Genomic DNA, 16,249 nt, shown 5'->3' on the forward strand with positions numbered 1-16,249 from the left:
AGGAACAAAGAAACTTGACAGCAGAGGCCAGATGTTTGTGTTGGAGCGAGCATTAAAACCTCAGGGATGCTCTAATTCACGGGACAATCTCCAGACAATCCTGGAATCACTCCGGCCCATGGGAGACCATTCAGCCCATCGAAGCTTGGTGCTGGGGAGCTGGATGAGCTCCACACTCAGTCACATCCCCGCAACCCTCTCCGATTCCCATCTGGGAGCTCATGATCGTGCTGCTTCTGCTGTCTCTCAGGCAGTGCACTGTCTCAGCAAACCTCTGTACCCTTTGCCATCTCCTTCCCCCCAACGTCAGTGAACCATCAGTTGCTACCAATCTACCCGACACAAACCTCCGTCGGTAAATCTCCCCTTCACCATCAAGGGGAGCGCCCAGCTTCTCCAGGCCACATGGAGCTAAACTCCCTCATTACAGGGGGAGCCCCTCACACTGTGTGATCTACCACAGTGTGACCCTCCCTCAGTACTGTCCCTTTTTTTTTGTACAAAATGTTTATTCGTTAAAAACACTACAAAAAACAACCAACAGCAAATACACTACACCTAGTACAGAAGGAAACAACCCGGCCAAAACCAATACCCCCGCAACACTATGCCCGCTACCGCAACACACAACACTTCATACCAAGATCGCATCAGTCTCGTCCACAACACACTCGATCCCCTGAGGGGCCCACCGAGCACGGAACTCGGCCAGGGCGCCCGTGGAGACCGTGTGCTCCCGTTCCAAAGACACCCGCGCACGCATGTGAGCGCAGAAGACGGGCAGGCAGGCCGACCTGCCGGAACCCTCGGCCGCCCGCCACTGTGTCCCGTGGATGGCCAGCTTGGCCATGCCCAGCAGGAGACCCACTAGGAGATCCGCCGCGCGCCCCTCCCCGCGCCGCACCGGGTGCCCGTAAACCATCAGCGCCGGGCTGAAGTGTAACCAGAACTTAAGCAGCAGCCCCTTCAGATACGCAAAGAGGGGCTGCAACCTCTCGCACTCTGCGTACACGTAGTATACCTTCTCCTCCCGGCCGCAGGTGACAGGCGGCCGGGGTGTCGGTGAACCGGCTCAGGAACCGGTTGCACGGCACGGCCCGGTGCAACACCCTCCACCCCAGGTCCCCGACGTACAGTGGGAGGACTCCCGTGTAGAGGGACCTCCACTGGGGACCCCCCCGCCGCCCATCGGCAAGACGGACCGCCACGGCGTGTCCGGCCGGCAGACCAGGACGAGGAAGTGAAAGGTGTGCAGGAGCAGCCCGTACAAGAACCGCCTCGGCGCCTCGCGGAACGGCACCTTCGGCGTGTCCGCCAGGCGGCTCAGGTTGTGCCGAGCCGCCTCCTGCGAGAGACGCCGGGCCCTGGGCCCGACCAGCAACTCCGGCGGGGCGGGGGCTGGTGCGGCCGGGACCCACCCGGCTTCCCCCCTGGTGCTCAGTACTACCCCTCCCACAGTGTGGCCCTCATTCAGTGTTCCCTTTACAGTGATAAGCTGTGATAATGATCCATTCAGATGATAGCTGTGCTGCACTACTTAGAGTCACTGGCAGCCCACTGCTGCAGGTCAAAGGAGGGGGTCCCTGCACTGTACCAGAGCCTGTCCATCTCTTCAGTGAAGGTGAGAGTCCAAGATTCTGGGCTCCTGGCTCCTTGGCACTGATTCGATAGTTCCTTTACTTCCACACTTCCTTATGCTGTAAAAGACCATTCTGCCCATCGAGTGTATGCTGGCTCACAGAGCAGTCTCCTTTCTGACTTACATTCCCATCAATTCTGCCACCTGCCTGCACTAATTTACAGCGGCTTTTAACCTACCAACCCACACACCTCTGGGACATGGGAGGGAACCGGAGCACCCGGGGGGAACCCAGCCGGTCACAGGGAGAACGTGCAAACTCCACACAGACAGCACCAGAGGTCGGGATTGAACTGGGGTCTCTGGAGCTGTGAGGCAGTGGCATTACCGGCTGTGCCACTGTGCTGAGGGTATGATCCCTCACATCAAACCAGAGGCTCTCACTTCTCACTTTCAGGACACACTTTAATCATTGGTCAAGAAGCAAGAACTGCAGATGATAAAATTCTGAGTTAAAAACAGAGATTGTTGGAAAACCTCAGCAGGTCAGGCAGTGTCTGTGGAGAGAGGAACTTTTCAGAGCAAAGATCTTTCAACAAGTCCATTCTGTTGGCAAATTACAGCATTTGCTGGTTTTGTTTCTTCTGCTGCTGACCCTTGGCCTTTGCTGGCTGCTTGACCAGTCTCAGAGTCACAGAGACATACAGCAGGGGAACAGGCCCTTCAGCCCAACTGGCCTGTGCTGACCAAGATTCCCATCTGAGCCAGGCCCATTTGCCTAATTTGACCCGTATCCCTCCAAACCTGTCCAAACGCCTTTTAAATGTTGTTATCGTTCCTGCCTCACCCATTTCCTCTGGCAGCTCGTTCCATACACGGACCACCCTCTGTGTGAAAAAGTTGCCCCCTCAGGTTCCTGTCAAATCTCTCCCCATTCACTCTATCTATGCCCCTCATGATTTTATACACCTCTAGAAGATCACCCCTCATTCTCCTACACTCCAAGGAATAAAGTCCCAACCTGTCTGACCTCTCTCCATAACTCAGTCCCTCCAGTCCCGGCAACATCCTCATAAATCTCCTCTGCACTCTTTCCAGCTTAATGGCATCTTTCCTCCAGCAGGGCGACCAAAACTGAACAGAAGACCCCACGTGCAGCCTCTGTGTCAGCTCTCTGTGTCCCTCACTACGGTACTGCAGTGGGCAGTGCTTCACAGTACCAGCGACCCAGGTTCGATCCCGACCTCCGCCGCTGTCGGTGTGGAGTCTTCACGATCTCCCTGTGACCGGGTGGGTTTCCCCCGGGTGCTCTGGTTCCCTCCCACATCCCAATGACATGTGGGCAGTAGGTTAATTGGCTACTGTAAGTTGTCCCTGGTGTGTGGGTGAGGGGTAGAACTCAGGGGGGAGTTGAGGGGAGTGTGGGGAGGATGAAAGATTGGATCTACGTAGCTCAGTTACACCACGTATAAGTGTGTGGTTTATGGTCAGCATGTACTCGATGGGTTGAAAGGCCTGTTTCTGTGCTGTATGACTCCATAGCTCCGTGGCACTCTCTGCCTCACTCTCTGTCACTGGTTTCAGGCTGTTGTCACTCTCTGTTTCCCTGTTGGCTCTCTCCCTCCGCCTGTCTCTCTCACTGACTCACCCTTTCACAGTTTCCATCTGTCTCCTCCACCCTTTCTGTATGACTGTCGCTCTCTCTCTGGTGCTGTGTATGTTTCTCTCTCAGGTTCCCATTTCCTGTCACTGTATCTTTCTGCCGGTGTGTACGATTTATTTGGGCGTCTCCTCTCTCTGTCACCTTCACCCTGAACTGTGTGTTAATGATGGTATTGTACAGAACCAACCGCAGGGTGCGGTCTCTGCCCTGGTCCTCACTGACGCACTGACCCAGCTTCCTCCCGGTGTCTGAGGAAACCCTGCCGAGTGAGCCCAGCCACTTCTCTTTCAGTTTCCTTGCTGTGGTAGGAGAGTAGTGAATCACCGAGAGCTGGGACCTCCCTGATGGAGGAGGACCGGGGGCGGGAGATGTGATTACCCTGCAGGAGCACGGGAAAGGTCGGTGGTTAGGGCAGCCCTGGGGATTCCAAGGACACCTGGGCGGAGACAGGGGAAGGAATCATCTGCTGGTAAAACAAAGCTGGCTTACATCTGATGTGCACACATCAGTATCAGACATAAAATAACATTGGAAACAGGCTGACTGACCAAAGCAGGAGGACAGGCAGGGATCAGGATATCAGAATCACTGAAGTGCCGCCTTCCACAGTGGAAGAGTTTACCAGTGGGCACCAGTCAGCTCAAACAGACCCGGGGGCTGAGCTGACCCTCCTCCAGCACAATGTCAGTTCCTCATTGCTGTTGGTGAGATCTTGCTGTGTAAATATTCAGCTGTGCCCTCTCACTGTGTAAAGCACAGGGTCTGTCACTGTATAACACTGGGATGCAGTACCGGTGGGGACGGGTCTGTCACTGTATAACACCGGGGTACGGTTCCGGTGGGGACGGGTCTGTCGCTGTATAACACTGGGGTACGGTACCGGTGGGGATGGGTCTGTCACTGTATAACACCGGGGTACGGTTCCGGTGGGGACGGGTCTGTTGCTGTATAACACTGGGGTACAGTACCAGTGGGGACGGGTCTGTCACTGTATAACACTCGGGTACAGTACCGGTGGGGACGGGTCTGTCACTGTATAACACTGGGGTACAGTACCAGTGGGGACGGGCCTGTCACTGTATAACACTCGGGTACAGTGCTGATGGGGTGCAGTAAAGTCTACTTTCTGGGATCTTACTGTGCGCAGCTTAGCTGCAGAGATTCATGAATTCCAACGGTGGTCCTGGTCGACTTTAAACACCGTGGCTTGTACATTTTCAAGCCAGTTTTATTTTGCTGCCTCAGCCTCTCGCTCCACGCCAGTCAGCGAGATGCCGTGTGTGAAACTTTAACAGCGGCAGCGCAGGAGATGCAGGGTCATTAATAGGTGAACGGCTACGTGACGGCCAGGGGATACCTGGTGCTGCTGCAGCCAAAATATTGGTGGAGTGGAGGGCTTGTTACCACACTGTGCATTTACATAGCACCTTTAATGTTAAAGGACTTCACAGGAGTTTTATCACACAACATTTTACGACATGACCATATCTTGATCAAAGAGCGTGGGTTTAAGGAACTCCATGAACAAGGGGAGTGGAGGTGCAGGAAGGGAATTTGGGAACTTTTGATCCCGGCAGTTACCAATGGTGGGACGATAATATTTGGTGAACTTTACCCAGCAGATACAGGACCCATTGTGGTGCAGTGATGAAAATCAGCTCTCGTCTATTTTCAGATTTCCTTATGACATTGGAGACCGTTCATCTCATCGAGTCTCTGCTGGCCCAGACCATTCCCACCAAATTACCCCCCTTATTTCCCTGTAACCCTTTCTCAAATCCCCATGTACACCCCCTCTCTCTTATTATCCCACCAAGCACCTACATTGGGGGAAATTTGCCAACCCACACACCTTTGAGAACCAGAGGACCCAGGGGAAACCCATGAGGTCACAGGGAGAACATGCAAACTCCACACAGACAAGGCTAGATGTCAGCCTAGCTGGAACAGAGGCAGCAGTGAGTGGTTGCCGTAAATCTGAAGTGAACACGAATGCTCAGCAGGTCAGGCAGCAGCTGTGGAGAGAGAAGTGGAGTCAATGTTTCACGTCGATGACATCGGAACTGGGAAGTTCTGACACAAACTGGAAGGGCTGGGTATCTGACGTTGTTGAACCCGATATCGGGACCCAAGGTGCAGCAGGTCAGACTGAGGGTGCAGGGCCTGGAGCTGGCGTTGGGAACTGTTGGAACAGTTCAGGGGGCCACAGACAGCGGTCAGGGAGGGAGTGGGATGGGGAATTACAGTGACGGGCGTGGGGTGTCCGTTCTGGAGGAGCGGAGGTGTCGGTGAGCACACGGTCCCGGTACCACTGCTCAGGGGAAGAGTGAGGGACTGCAGCCCGGTCACAGGTACCGCGCTCCCCGTCCCACGGCCCCTGCTGTCGGTGGGAGGTGATGCTGGGCTCTCCGGGTCGAGGACAGGAAGGGTTCCCAGGACCGGTGGCCACTGACCCATTGATTCCGCCGCTCCTCCCTCAGTGATGGGATCCTGCTGTGCGTGGACTCTGGGGGCGTGGTCAGAGAGGGGCGGGGTCTGGGAATGGATGGAGCCCACGGATGTGGGGCGTGTCCAGGGGCGGAGCCTGTGGAGAGGGTGTGGCCTGGGGAGGGGGTGTCCCAGCGCGGGGCTTGTGGAAGGGTGGTCCCGGGAGGGGCGGGGCCCCGGGGAGGGGAGGTCCCGGGAGGGACGGGGCCCGGGGAGGGGAGGTCCCGGGAGGGGCGGGGCCCGGGGAGGGGAGGTCCCGGGAGGGGCGGGGCCCGGGGAGGGGAGGTCCCGGGGCCGCGACATGGAGCCGGTGAGCGAGTGGATCCACCACCGCTTCCCCGCGGTGCGGAGCCTGGGCACGGACGCGGTGGAGCAGCTGCTGCGGGAGGATCGGGAGCGGCTGCTGCTGCTGGTGAGCGCGGCCCGGCCCGGCCCGGCCGTCGGGGGCGAGCGGCGGCGGGAGCGCGCAACCCGGCCCTCGGGTTGTGGGGGGGGGGGGGGGGGGGGGGGGTTTCGGTAGCTTCGCCGCCGGACGCCGGGGCTGCAGCTGGGGGGCGAACGGCCTGGGACCCCCCCCCCCCCCACCGGTCAATGTCCCAGCCCCGAGTCCCTCTCCCCCCAGGGTCTGTTCCCTCCCCCCGGGACACTCCGCCCCCCCCCCGGTCTCTCCCACCCCCCACGATAAAGCCCCTCCAGTCACGGGTGGGTGGGGTGGGGGGGTCGGGAAATCTTCCCCCAGAAACAAACATCGAACTCGGGGTCAGGCGGAATTCACAGAACCCCACCCTCACCTTTCCCACTGTCACAGGAGACCATTCGGCCCGCCGGCTCGCTGCTAGCCCCCAGATCGACCCCGTCCATCCCATTCCCCTCAGGGATTTCCTGTGACCCACACGCTCACACCAGCTTCCCCACCCCCCGCGGACAATGACCACCCCGCCCCCCCCGACCCCTCCTGTCGCTGGGATGTGGGGGGAAACGGCAGCCCCCGGGGAACCCCCACCCTCCGGGGGAGAACGGGCAAACTCCACACAGAGAGTGAAGCGAGAATCCGCTGTCTCCCTCTGGTTACAGGATGTCCGCAGTCCGGCGGAGTATGAGGTCAGTCACCTGGAGGGAGCCGTTCGCGTTGACCCCGAGACCACCGACATGGAGCAGGTGGTCAGGGAGCTGGGTCCGGCAGGTAGGGAGCACCGACAGCCCGGCGCGTCACCCTGTCAGGCTGTTCCACAGGTCCGCAGTGCCCAGGACACTGGGCTGTGGCCCTTCCCCACAGAGCCCTTGTAGTGGCCGCAGCCACCTTCAGTACACCCCTCACCACCTATCCCGGGACGGTGTCCGGGACCAAACTGTGTCGGCAGCACCAGGTCTCGGACACCGCCAGATCCCGACTGGATGTCCAGCCGATTCTCCTTGGAGATGGTTCCGATAAATACCGACCCACACTGGGCGATGGGTCCCACACACACACACTGACCCTCACTGGGGGACAGGTCTCTCTCACACACTGACCCTCACTGGGGGACAGGTCTCACTCACACACTGACCCTCACTGGGGGACGGGTCCCACACACGTACACTGACCCTCACTGGGGGACAGGTCTCACTCACACACTGACCCTCACTGGGCGACGGGTCCCACACACACACACTGACCCTCACTGGGCGACGGGTCCCACACACAAACACTGACCCCCACTGGGGGACGGGTCCCACACACACACTGACCCTCACTGGGGGACGGGTCCCAGACCGTTTAAGAGGACGGTCTTTGCAGGTGATGTGTGTTACGGGGTTTGCTGTGTTGGTCCAGTGTTGCATTGCCAGCTGTCTCACCCTCTCTCTGCCCTGTTACCTCAGCAGGCAGCTCCGACAGAGCCCTGGTCTGTTACTGTACTACTGGATTCCACGCCTCCCAGATGGCACAGAAGCTCTGTGAGTTTTTCGGCAGGGATTCGGGTCCGAGCGTCCCGGGCACGCTGAAGGTTTACAACCTGGATGGGGGCTTCCTGAAGTGGAACAAGGAGGGGAAGCCCATGGTGGGCAGCAGCAATCAGCTGACCCGCCAGGTCCACCCCTACAGCCAGCTCTGGGAACAGCTGCTGGAAGCTGACTTCAGACCGCCAGTGTGAGGGAGGTGGGGGCAGTGAGACCCGCTCTCCACTGCCAGCCTCTAGCAGACACCCTCCCCCCCCCCCCCGGCACTCTCTAACCCAGGGGTTCAGTACTTTGCACAGACCTCATCTATTTTCAAAATTAACAACTGTTGAAGGAAAATAAAGGAAAGCTGGTTTGTTTCCTGTTCCTGGCCTTGAATCTGTGGGTCAGTGCGGGCAGGGATGGAGGGGGTGGCCGTTGGACGGTGGGAGAGGGGATGAGGGGGAAGTGACTCGGGGTGGGCAATGGGAGCAGGGTCAGGATGGTGGGACAGAGAGGGGAGATGTGGGGGTCACAGGATGCTCATTCCTGGTAAGCCCGCTCCACAGTCTTCCTCCCCCCCCACCCCCCCCCCCCACCACTTCCTCCCCACCCTGTTCCCCTCTGTCCCATCTCTGCTCTGGCCCTGACCCACCCTCTGGGGACAGGGGCTCCTCCTGGATTCACAACTGGATTTATACTCACTGTCTGGGGTTTCTAGCCACAAGGTGAGGTCTCCCCAGCAAGGGAAACATCCCCACATCTGCCTCATCAGAGCTGGAAGTCTGCCACCTCTGTGGGAAAGGGACCAATCGGGTCGGCCTCTCCCGACGGTGTTACCCTCTGTCTCCACAGCACGGTGTCTTTTCCTCCAGTTCCTCTGGATCATTTCCTTAAGCGGAGTCCTGGAACTGCCCCCAGTGGTCAGTCAGGTCTGAGGAACCTGATCTTCACCGTGTGGAACTCTGGTCGAGTTCTGAACCCATTGGTGGAGCTTGTGGAGACGTGGGAACAGAATGTCTGGATGTGGGAAACACCTTGGGTGACATTGGCAAGTCCCCCTGCATTACCTCTGGAGCAAGTGCAAAGGCCTCCAGAGTTTGGAGCTGTGTGGGACAGACTCCCCTCCCTGAACCAGATCCTCATGTAGCACATGAGGCAGATCCACAGCTTTAAAGGGTTTCGTTGTCACACAGTCTCATGGTGGGATTTGTACTTTTGGAACGAGGCTCTGAGTTATTCTCCCACCTTAACTAAAGGAGGATGTGTTTACTGTGGCTTCAGACTCACAGAGACCACGGGCTGTCGAGGGAGGAGTGATTCAGTCTGGCAGCCCAGCGAGATGTCGGTCAGGGAACGCTGCCCACTGGCACAGTCCCAGCTGCAGGGGTCCGTGCTGAGGGACACACTGAAGCTCGGGGCATCCACTGCTGAGGTTCTGTAGGGAAGGACCACAGTCTGAGCTCCTTCCACTACCGCACACGGAGGGGCAGAGGTGGGTGGGGAAGCCCCTCGAACAATGAAAGGGGAGGACCCCAGTCTAGGGTCCTGCTACCATCGACACTGACGGACTGCGCCTTGTGTAACAGCCTCTCAAACACTTCATGGGTTTATCGTTGAAAGAGGAGCCACGAATGGCACTGGTGGTGTGTCGGAGTATGTATTGGTTGGGTTTGATGAGAGACATGCCGATTGTTTGGTATTTCCTGAACATATTTTTATGTATGAAGCTCATTTTTGAAATTAAAGAAAGACGAGTCTGGACTCACTGGAACATCAATGAGTGAGAAGTGATCGCTCAACACAGCAGAGGCATTGACCCAGGAGATGCTGAGGCCAATTCCTTGGGCCGGAGTGTGGAACGGGAGGGTAGGTGTCAGGACAAGGGGTGGCCCCTTTACTTTGAAGCTTTGGATCCTGTATCCCGGAGGCTGCAGAGCTCAGTGAGCGAGTGCACTCGAGAACGAGATCAGTAGGGTGGGGAATCAGGCAGAAGGTCAGCTCAGATACTGAATGTCAGAACAGCCTCGAGGGGCCGAAGGGCCTGCAAAGCCGCTGTAAATGTAGAAAACTTTTGTGAAACATTGGAAAGTAATTGAGGACCATCTGTGCGAATCTAACAAATCCATGTGAATGGAGGAAGAGCCACATGGTGCAGGGGTAGTGCTGCTGCCTCACAGTTCCTGTGACCCGGGTTCGATCGCAACCTCCAGCGCCGTCTGTGTGGAGTTTGCACGCTCTCCCTGTGACCGCCTGGGTTTCTCCCTACTGGTAGGTGATCTCACAACAGTAAAATAGTCCAGAACACAGGTGTAGTGAAAGAATGATAGGGAACTGCATGGGCAAGAGGGAGGGGAGGGGAGGGACCGAGGGAGGGAGGGAGGGAGAGAGAGAGAGAGACTGTCGTCCCGAAATCAATTTTCCCTTTCCGTCCGCTGTAAATAACACAGTACCACAAGGTCGATTCGAACAAATATCTTCATTAGCAGTGCACCACTAGGAGAATTCTCTTCACCACTCACTAAGAGTCGCTTCCTGAGTTCTCCCTGAACAAAGGGCAGACAGACATTCATACAGGAATCGTCACGCACATCCCATGGAAACGGCGCCGCGAGTTTCGGTCAAGCTATAGAGATCCCGAGACAGCTATCACACCTCTTGTCTTAGTACAATTGAGTTATAATCAAGGCTTTCAAAGGCAGGTATCACCCTTCATTGTTCAGACCAAGCCTCCACCTCGATGTTAATTACACTCAGTATCGCCACCGTCTGACACATCGGAATGGTTCATTACCCAAAACAAAGGCAGTGAACATTCCGACCTAACTAGTGGGTCAGCAGCTTGCTAGTCCTTGCTAAAGAAATATAAATGCATAGATATATATATTGTTTGCCAGTTATAGGTATGGTTGCAATTCTTAACCCTTCACTTCCTCATTCCCTCCTTTTTATCATTTCCTGATAAACTAGAGCGGCGCTGAGAACGGGGCCAAGCTCATTAATAAGGACCTTGCAACAGGTATTTAGACAGGCCAGCACCACGCAGCATACTATTATAATCACGATTAGTCCCACAGCTCCATGCTGCAGGTATGATGCCCACGACCCTCCTAGCAGCCACCCCAACCAACTTGTCCCTCCTGTAAATCCCTGTCTAAAGCTATCTACTTGCATCTGAATGTCCTGAATGGCATGGGAGATGTTGTAGGACTCGTCTCTCACGTTGGTGATACATTTGTCCCCAACTATGGCACATACTCCTCCTTGCTGAGCCAACTGTTAGTCCACAGCATACCTGGACTGCTGGGCATAAAGTCGAAGCTCTGCCAGTTCCCAGTTCACCGCCTTCAGGCCCTCCATAGTACTGTTTCCCAGTGCAGCCAGTCCACAAATAAGGTAATTCCGGTTTTTTGTGGCTATAGTTCCTGCTGAACCCCCCAGAGAGAGAGAGAGAGTATTCAGGAATCCATAGCCTAACGATGCTAAGGGAGATCCCAATGACATAGGATCCCTCCAATCCTCACAGAACTCCTCACTAACTGACCGCACCACAAGTCTTCATCGGACATGAGCCTTCTGGGGACAGGGGACCGTGACCGACCCGATCGTTCCTATTGCAAACCAGGCTGGCAGAGTGGGGGAGGCTGTGGTGTATTAATGGAAGTGCCATTAAAGAGGAACACATACCCTTCCTTAGCCCAGTAGCAGGTTACATTTCCCGATTGCCGTGGACTGGGCATTTGAGAATACCAAGAGATCCCAGCAACATTTCTCCCTTGCTCCCTCAGGTAATTCTCCCTGGTTAGCCATTCTAAAGAGACATTAGACAATCTCACGTGGGTCCCGTTCCCTTCCCCACAAACCCATCGCTCTCCTGCAAGTAACGTAGCACACCTGGTGGCAGCGCACTCACAGCTAAACCATCCCCCTTTAAACCTGCAATTCCTCTCTGTACAGGTAGTGGCGGCACATGATATCGTGTGCTGTACAATCGCTAGCCCACAACCCCACCCTGTGCCGGTGAAACAGTGGGAGATGGACTGGTGGTGGGCTGTACTACTAGGTCCTGTTACTGTTCCTTGCAAGCATTTACCCGGCAGCACCCTCCTGTAAGTTCCCATCTGTCCAACACACTTTGTTTTTGAAAATTCATACTTTAAGAGGACACTGGGGCTCCAGCTTGGCGTGGCTACAAAAAGGCCTTCCACTGACTCTGCCAAGGGGTAACAAACGGTGCGATTCCCATGTAGCTGCATATGTATTTTGTAAAACAAATTATCCTCTAACGCCCACACAAGAGTACTGGTAATGGTGAGGAGTCCGAATTTAAAAGGTATTAGCTTTCCTCCGGTGGCCATCGTTTGCAGTCGCTCAGATGAATCCAACGTTCCTGGCCTTTTACTTTCACGGCTGTCGGTGTTTGGAGTAGTATCTGGAAGGGGCCTTTCCACCGAGGTCCCAGTTTAGGGCGCTCCCAATCCCGTATCAGTACTGAGTCTCCGATTTCCAGGTCAGGCAATTCCGTGTTCTGCCCTTCAGGTGGTTTAAAGGCACTCTCCACCTGCGAATGAAGAAACTTTAAAGAGGACGTAAGTTGTCTGAAATACCTTTGTAGTTCATCCCCCATGATATTAAGGTCAACCTGTGTGGGGGGTTGGGTGGCGGCGTCCCATGGGGTTCTTCCCGGACGCCCATAGACGATTTTGGCAGCCGATACCCCGGTGGCCGAGTGGGGGGTGATTCTCATATGGTATAATGCTAAGGGGAGAACCTTCAACCAGTTTAGACCTGTCTCTGACACTAATTTGGTTAGTTTATTCTTAAAGATGCTGTTAGCTCTCTCTACTACACCCGCTGACTGAGGGTGGTAGGTGCAGTGGAACTGCTGTTCGATATGCAGTGCCTCGCACAATTCCTTATTTATTTTCCCTATGAAGTGGGGGCCATTGTCAGAACTTATCCGTCGGGGTACCCCAAACCTTGGTATAACCTCTGTGAGTAATAACTTTACCACTGTTGAGGCCTTATTGTTAGTGGTTGGAAAAGCTTCCATCCATCTACTAAACACATCAACAATAACGAGTCAGTACTTGTAACAATGTACACGCGGTAATTCAATAAAGTCGAGTTGTATGCATTCAAAAGGACCACCTGGCAAGGGGGTTTTGCCTGGGGTGCACTTCACCCCTTTCCCAGCATTGGTTTGTTGGCATATCAAACACGACCGTCTTTTGCCTTGTGCTGCTTCCTCCAATCTGGGTTGCCACCAGGTACGTAGTAAAATGTTACTCATTCCCTCCTTGCCAAGGTGGGTGTCAGAATGCAGGCAGTCAATAAGCATTGGTAACAAAGAATCAGGTATACATACTTGACCGACTGGAGTAACCCAGAGGCCGGGTAGCGCAGAGTGCGTACACCCGTGCGCCTTCCACATTTGTTTTTCTGAGTCAGGGGCGTCCCCCTGTAAGTGCTGCACAGTGACCATGTCTGGGGTGCCCGGCGTTGCTGTCTTTGGCTTGCGAACGATTTTAGACCCCTGGCGTGCTGCCAATTTCGCTTCTGTATCTGCCCCGTTATTGCCCTGGGTTATTAGGGAGGCATCTGAAAGGTGAGCGGAGCATTTAATGATGGCCAATTTGTTTGGGAGGAGGATAGCCTGGAGGAGGTTCTTTACATAAGCCGCATTCTGTATGGGGCTACCTGTAGAGGTCAGAAATCCCCTGTGTGCCCAGAGTTGGCCAAAATCATGGGCAACTCCAAAAGCATAGCAGGAGTCAGTGAAGATGTTAGCTACTTTGTCCTTGGCTAAAATGCAAGCTCGGGTCAGGGCAAAGAGTTCTGCTTTTTGGGCAGAGACTGGGGGCTGCAGAGATGCAGATTCCACACTCTGGGAGTCGTTTACCACGGCATAGCCGCTAAGGTGGGTGCCCTGTTCAGAAATGTAGGAACTACCGTCAACATACAGGTTTAAGTCGGCTGACTGGATGGCCTTATCTGAAAGGTCCAGACGGGGTGCAGTTAAAAAGTGGTTACGCATTCGACAGTCATGAGGTGGGTCCGCAAGATCCTCAGGTGGGGCGTCTAGGAAGGTGGCAGGATTAATGGTCGTACAGTAGGCAAAAGTGAGGAGTGGGTTATTCAGGAGTGCTACCTCATATCTGTTTAAGCGGGCCTGGGTAAGGTGTTGTGTCTGGTGAGAAGTTAAGAGTGCCGTTACGGTATGGGAGGAATAAACCATCACTGCCTGTTGCAGGGTTATATTGGAGGCTGCTGTTACTAGGGAATAAATGGCTGGAAGCATTTGTGAGCATGGTGGAAGTCCCCTTGCACCTGGGTCCAGCCGAGTGAAGTAGTATGCCACAGGTCTTTTCCTATCCCCATGGGTCCTAGGTAATTACAAGAGGGTGGTGGTGGTGGTCCACAAGGGGGCCCGTACACTGGGGTTCTTAAGTCATTGGGGTACAGTGGGTATCCTTTACCGGACCAGTCAACCCCATCTGGAATGCAAAATTGCCACTCCATTTGATAGCCCGTATTGTCGGAGTAGGAAGGTTGGGGCCGAGGGGGTCTCTGCACCATGTCCTGTTTTACCTTTGTGGCTTTCGTATCGCGCCTGTTACTCCAGAAGTGGACTAGCGCCCTCCTCATGGCTTGTCGTGTGTGGTCAGGCCAGTTCATGTCATTAGTGCGGATAGCTGAGGCCACTCCCGCAGGGATGCATTGTAGTAGGAGGGCATTAAACTGGGGGGAGGCATTGCCTCTGTTGTAGGCATCGTCCCCCGCATAGGTACCGTAAAGTGAACAGAAACGGTCCCAAAAGTCTGGGCCGTCCTCACCCTGTTTCGGTCGGCATTCTAAAACTTTAGTTATGTCAATAGGCTGTTGGAGGGTTTTACGAAGGGCAGTTCTAATAGTGGCCACCTGGTCCTGAGGCCGGACGGCCGCCTGAAAGGCTGTCCAGTCAGCATAGTTCCCCAGGTGTTCTTTCCACTGTGCCGCTTCATTAGTCGTAAGGGCCGTGCAACAAAGACTGAAAAGGTCTTGGGGGGGCGGCCTGATACATCTGAATTGTTCCAATCACATAATCTATGAAATCCTCCAGGTTGGTTTTACGGTTGGGCGCCTGACTCATGATTAAGCACATCTCCTGAGGCTTCCAAGGGGTGTAAATTTGGATTGTAGGATTAGCGCTGGTTTGGGCTGGATCAGGATTGGGAACACTCCTGTTGGGGAATTGTTTCTTAACCTTGGCTCCCTTAACCTCGTTCAACATGGTTGGTAGGCTGGGATCTGTAGGGTCGCCATAATCAGTGGTAGAATCAGAGTCGGTGTCTGTCTGAGAATCTATTGAAGGACCGTCCCTTGCCAGAAAGCTCTGTCGTTTGTCTGTGGCCTTAGAGCCACCCATCTGTGGGCTTTCCCTTCGACTAAGCCGTATCCTAGTTCGGGATGCAATAGGGCCATGGACTTGTCCTGTGGGCGGGACTTGGCTAGCAGTCGCTGGTGGTAGGGGCGGGACGGCTGGCGGGCTAGCCGCACTATATGGGGGCGGCAATGAAACCGGGAGGGGTAGGTAGGGGCTGTGGGTCGGACCATCCAATCCTCCTCCTCCTCGTCCGTATCATTACTTTGGAACAACGGGCACGCCAGACATGTCGGGAGGTACCTCCACTTTATCCTTACTACTTTTATTTTTATTTCTGCTCTTCTCCTTATACACCTCATTTACCTCTCCTCTCTCCCTTCTGCTCCTTTCAGCATCGTGGTCTCCACACTGAGACTTCAGGACTTCCCAACTCTTCGGATTTCCCTGTTCATCACACACACTAATTCCCCTTCTGCGCACATTATGTTCCCAGCTAGCCTGCTTAGATTTATTTGTTAGGTCTTCGGCTGTTTTTCTCCAAGTGGACATTAATAATTTCCATTTTTCCCCTGTATTCCGCTCCCAAATTGCCTTTTCTGCCTTTAGGCATTTATCTACATCCCAAGTTCCCCCCAGTGGCCATATTTCGTTTCCCAATTTCTTATCGAGGCATGCTGATAATTTACGGGAGTTACTCTCGTTCTTCGGATCATCTTTACATAACTTAGATAGTGGGGTATTGGACCCAGACTTATCGAGAGTTTATCCCATTTTTGTACTCTACCCGATCGGACAGTATGAATCGCTGCGATTACCTATAAGATCAGTCTCTTTCCTTCACCCACTTCAGGTTCCTGACCTTCCCGTGGGGATTTCCCCTCTTAAGAACCGGTCTAAGGCAGGGTGGTAGTACCGGAGAACCGATCTCAGAACTTAGAGCTCAAAACCTTGAAATTCACAACTTAAAATCCCAAACCCAAAACTGGGGACTTGAACCCCGAACAGAACTTAACTTAACTGGGGACTCGAACCCCGAACAGAAATTAACTTAACTGGGGACTCGAACCCCGAACAGAAATTAACTTAACTGGGGACTTGAACCCCTCCTTACCTGTGGCACTCGGACAGGTTCGCGAGGAGTCCGTCAGAGGATTGTCGGTAAGCGAAGGGATCGATCAGGTGTCCGACTGCCTGAGAGGGATCAAGGTGAATCGTACCTTGTGGACCCGTCCGTCTC

General features: G+C 54.7%; 2 protein-coding genes across 3 annotated transcripts; one reads left to right on the forward strand and one right to left on the reverse strand.

The window, feature by feature from the left end:
* Nucleotides 1-3,215: 3,215 nt before the first annotated feature.
* On the reverse strand, nucleotides 3,216-6,032 carry LOC127581476 (basic proline-rich protein-like). Its single transcript, XM_052035935.1, has 2 exons — nucleotides 5,348-6,032; nucleotides 3,216-3,583 (listed from the first exon to the last, which is right to left on the reverse strand). The coding sequence occupies exons 1-2, from the start codon at nucleotides 6,030-6,032 to the stop codon at nucleotides 3,216-3,218; spliced, it is 1,053 nt and encodes a 350-aa protein (XP_051891895.1).
* On the forward strand, nucleotides 6,010-8,026 carry LOC127581273 (thiosulfate sulfurtransferase GlpE-like). 2 transcript variants are annotated; one of them, XM_052035492.1, is made up of 3 exons: nucleotides 6,010-6,141; nucleotides 6,804-6,912; nucleotides 7,590-8,026. In XM_052035492.1, exons 1-3 carry the CDS (start codon nucleotides 6,031-6,033, stop codon nucleotides 7,859-7,861), a joined length of 492 nt encoding a protein of 163 aa, XP_051891452.1. In that variant the 5' UTR covers nucleotides 6,010-6,030; the 3' UTR covers nucleotides 7,862-8,026. The 2 variants fall into 2 exon arrangements, with proteins under 2 accessions (XP_051891452.1, XP_051891453.1); XM_052035493.1 differs by having other exon boundaries at nucleotides 6,013-6,141; nucleotides 7,593-8,026.
* The last annotated feature ends 8,223 nt before the right edge of the window (nucleotides 8,027-16,249 follow it).

The sequence above is a fragment of the Pristis pectinata genome, chromosome 21 (genome assembly GCF_009764475.1).
Source record: "Pristis pectinata isolate sPriPec2 chromosome 21, sPriPec2.1.pri, whole genome shotgun sequence".
Taxonomy (NCBI): Eukaryota; Metazoa; Chordata; class Chondrichthyes; order Rhinopristiformes; family Pristidae; genus Pristis; species Pristis pectinata.

Coding starts and splice junctions, on each gene's coding strand:
- LOC127581273 (XM_052035492.1), top strand. CDS start 6,031: ATGGAGCCGGTGAGCGAGTGGATCCACCACCGCTTCCCCGCGGTGCGG. Junction 6,142..6,803: donor GGGAGCGGCTGCTGCTGCTG/GTGAGCGCGGCC, acceptor CTCTGGTTACAG/GATGTCCGCAGTCCGGCGGA. Junction 6,913..7,589: donor CAGGGAGCTGGGTCCGGCAG/GTAGGGAGCACC, acceptor CTGTTACCTCAG/CAGGCAGCTCCGACAGAGCC.
- LOC127581476 (XM_052035935.1), bottom strand. CDS start 6,032: ATGTCGCGGCCCCGGGACCTCCCCTCCCCGGGCCCCGCCCCTCCCGGG. Junction 3,584..5,347: donor CCGATATCGGGTTCAACAAC/GTCAGATACCCA, acceptor CTCCTCCATCAG/GGAGGTCCCAGCTCTCGGTG.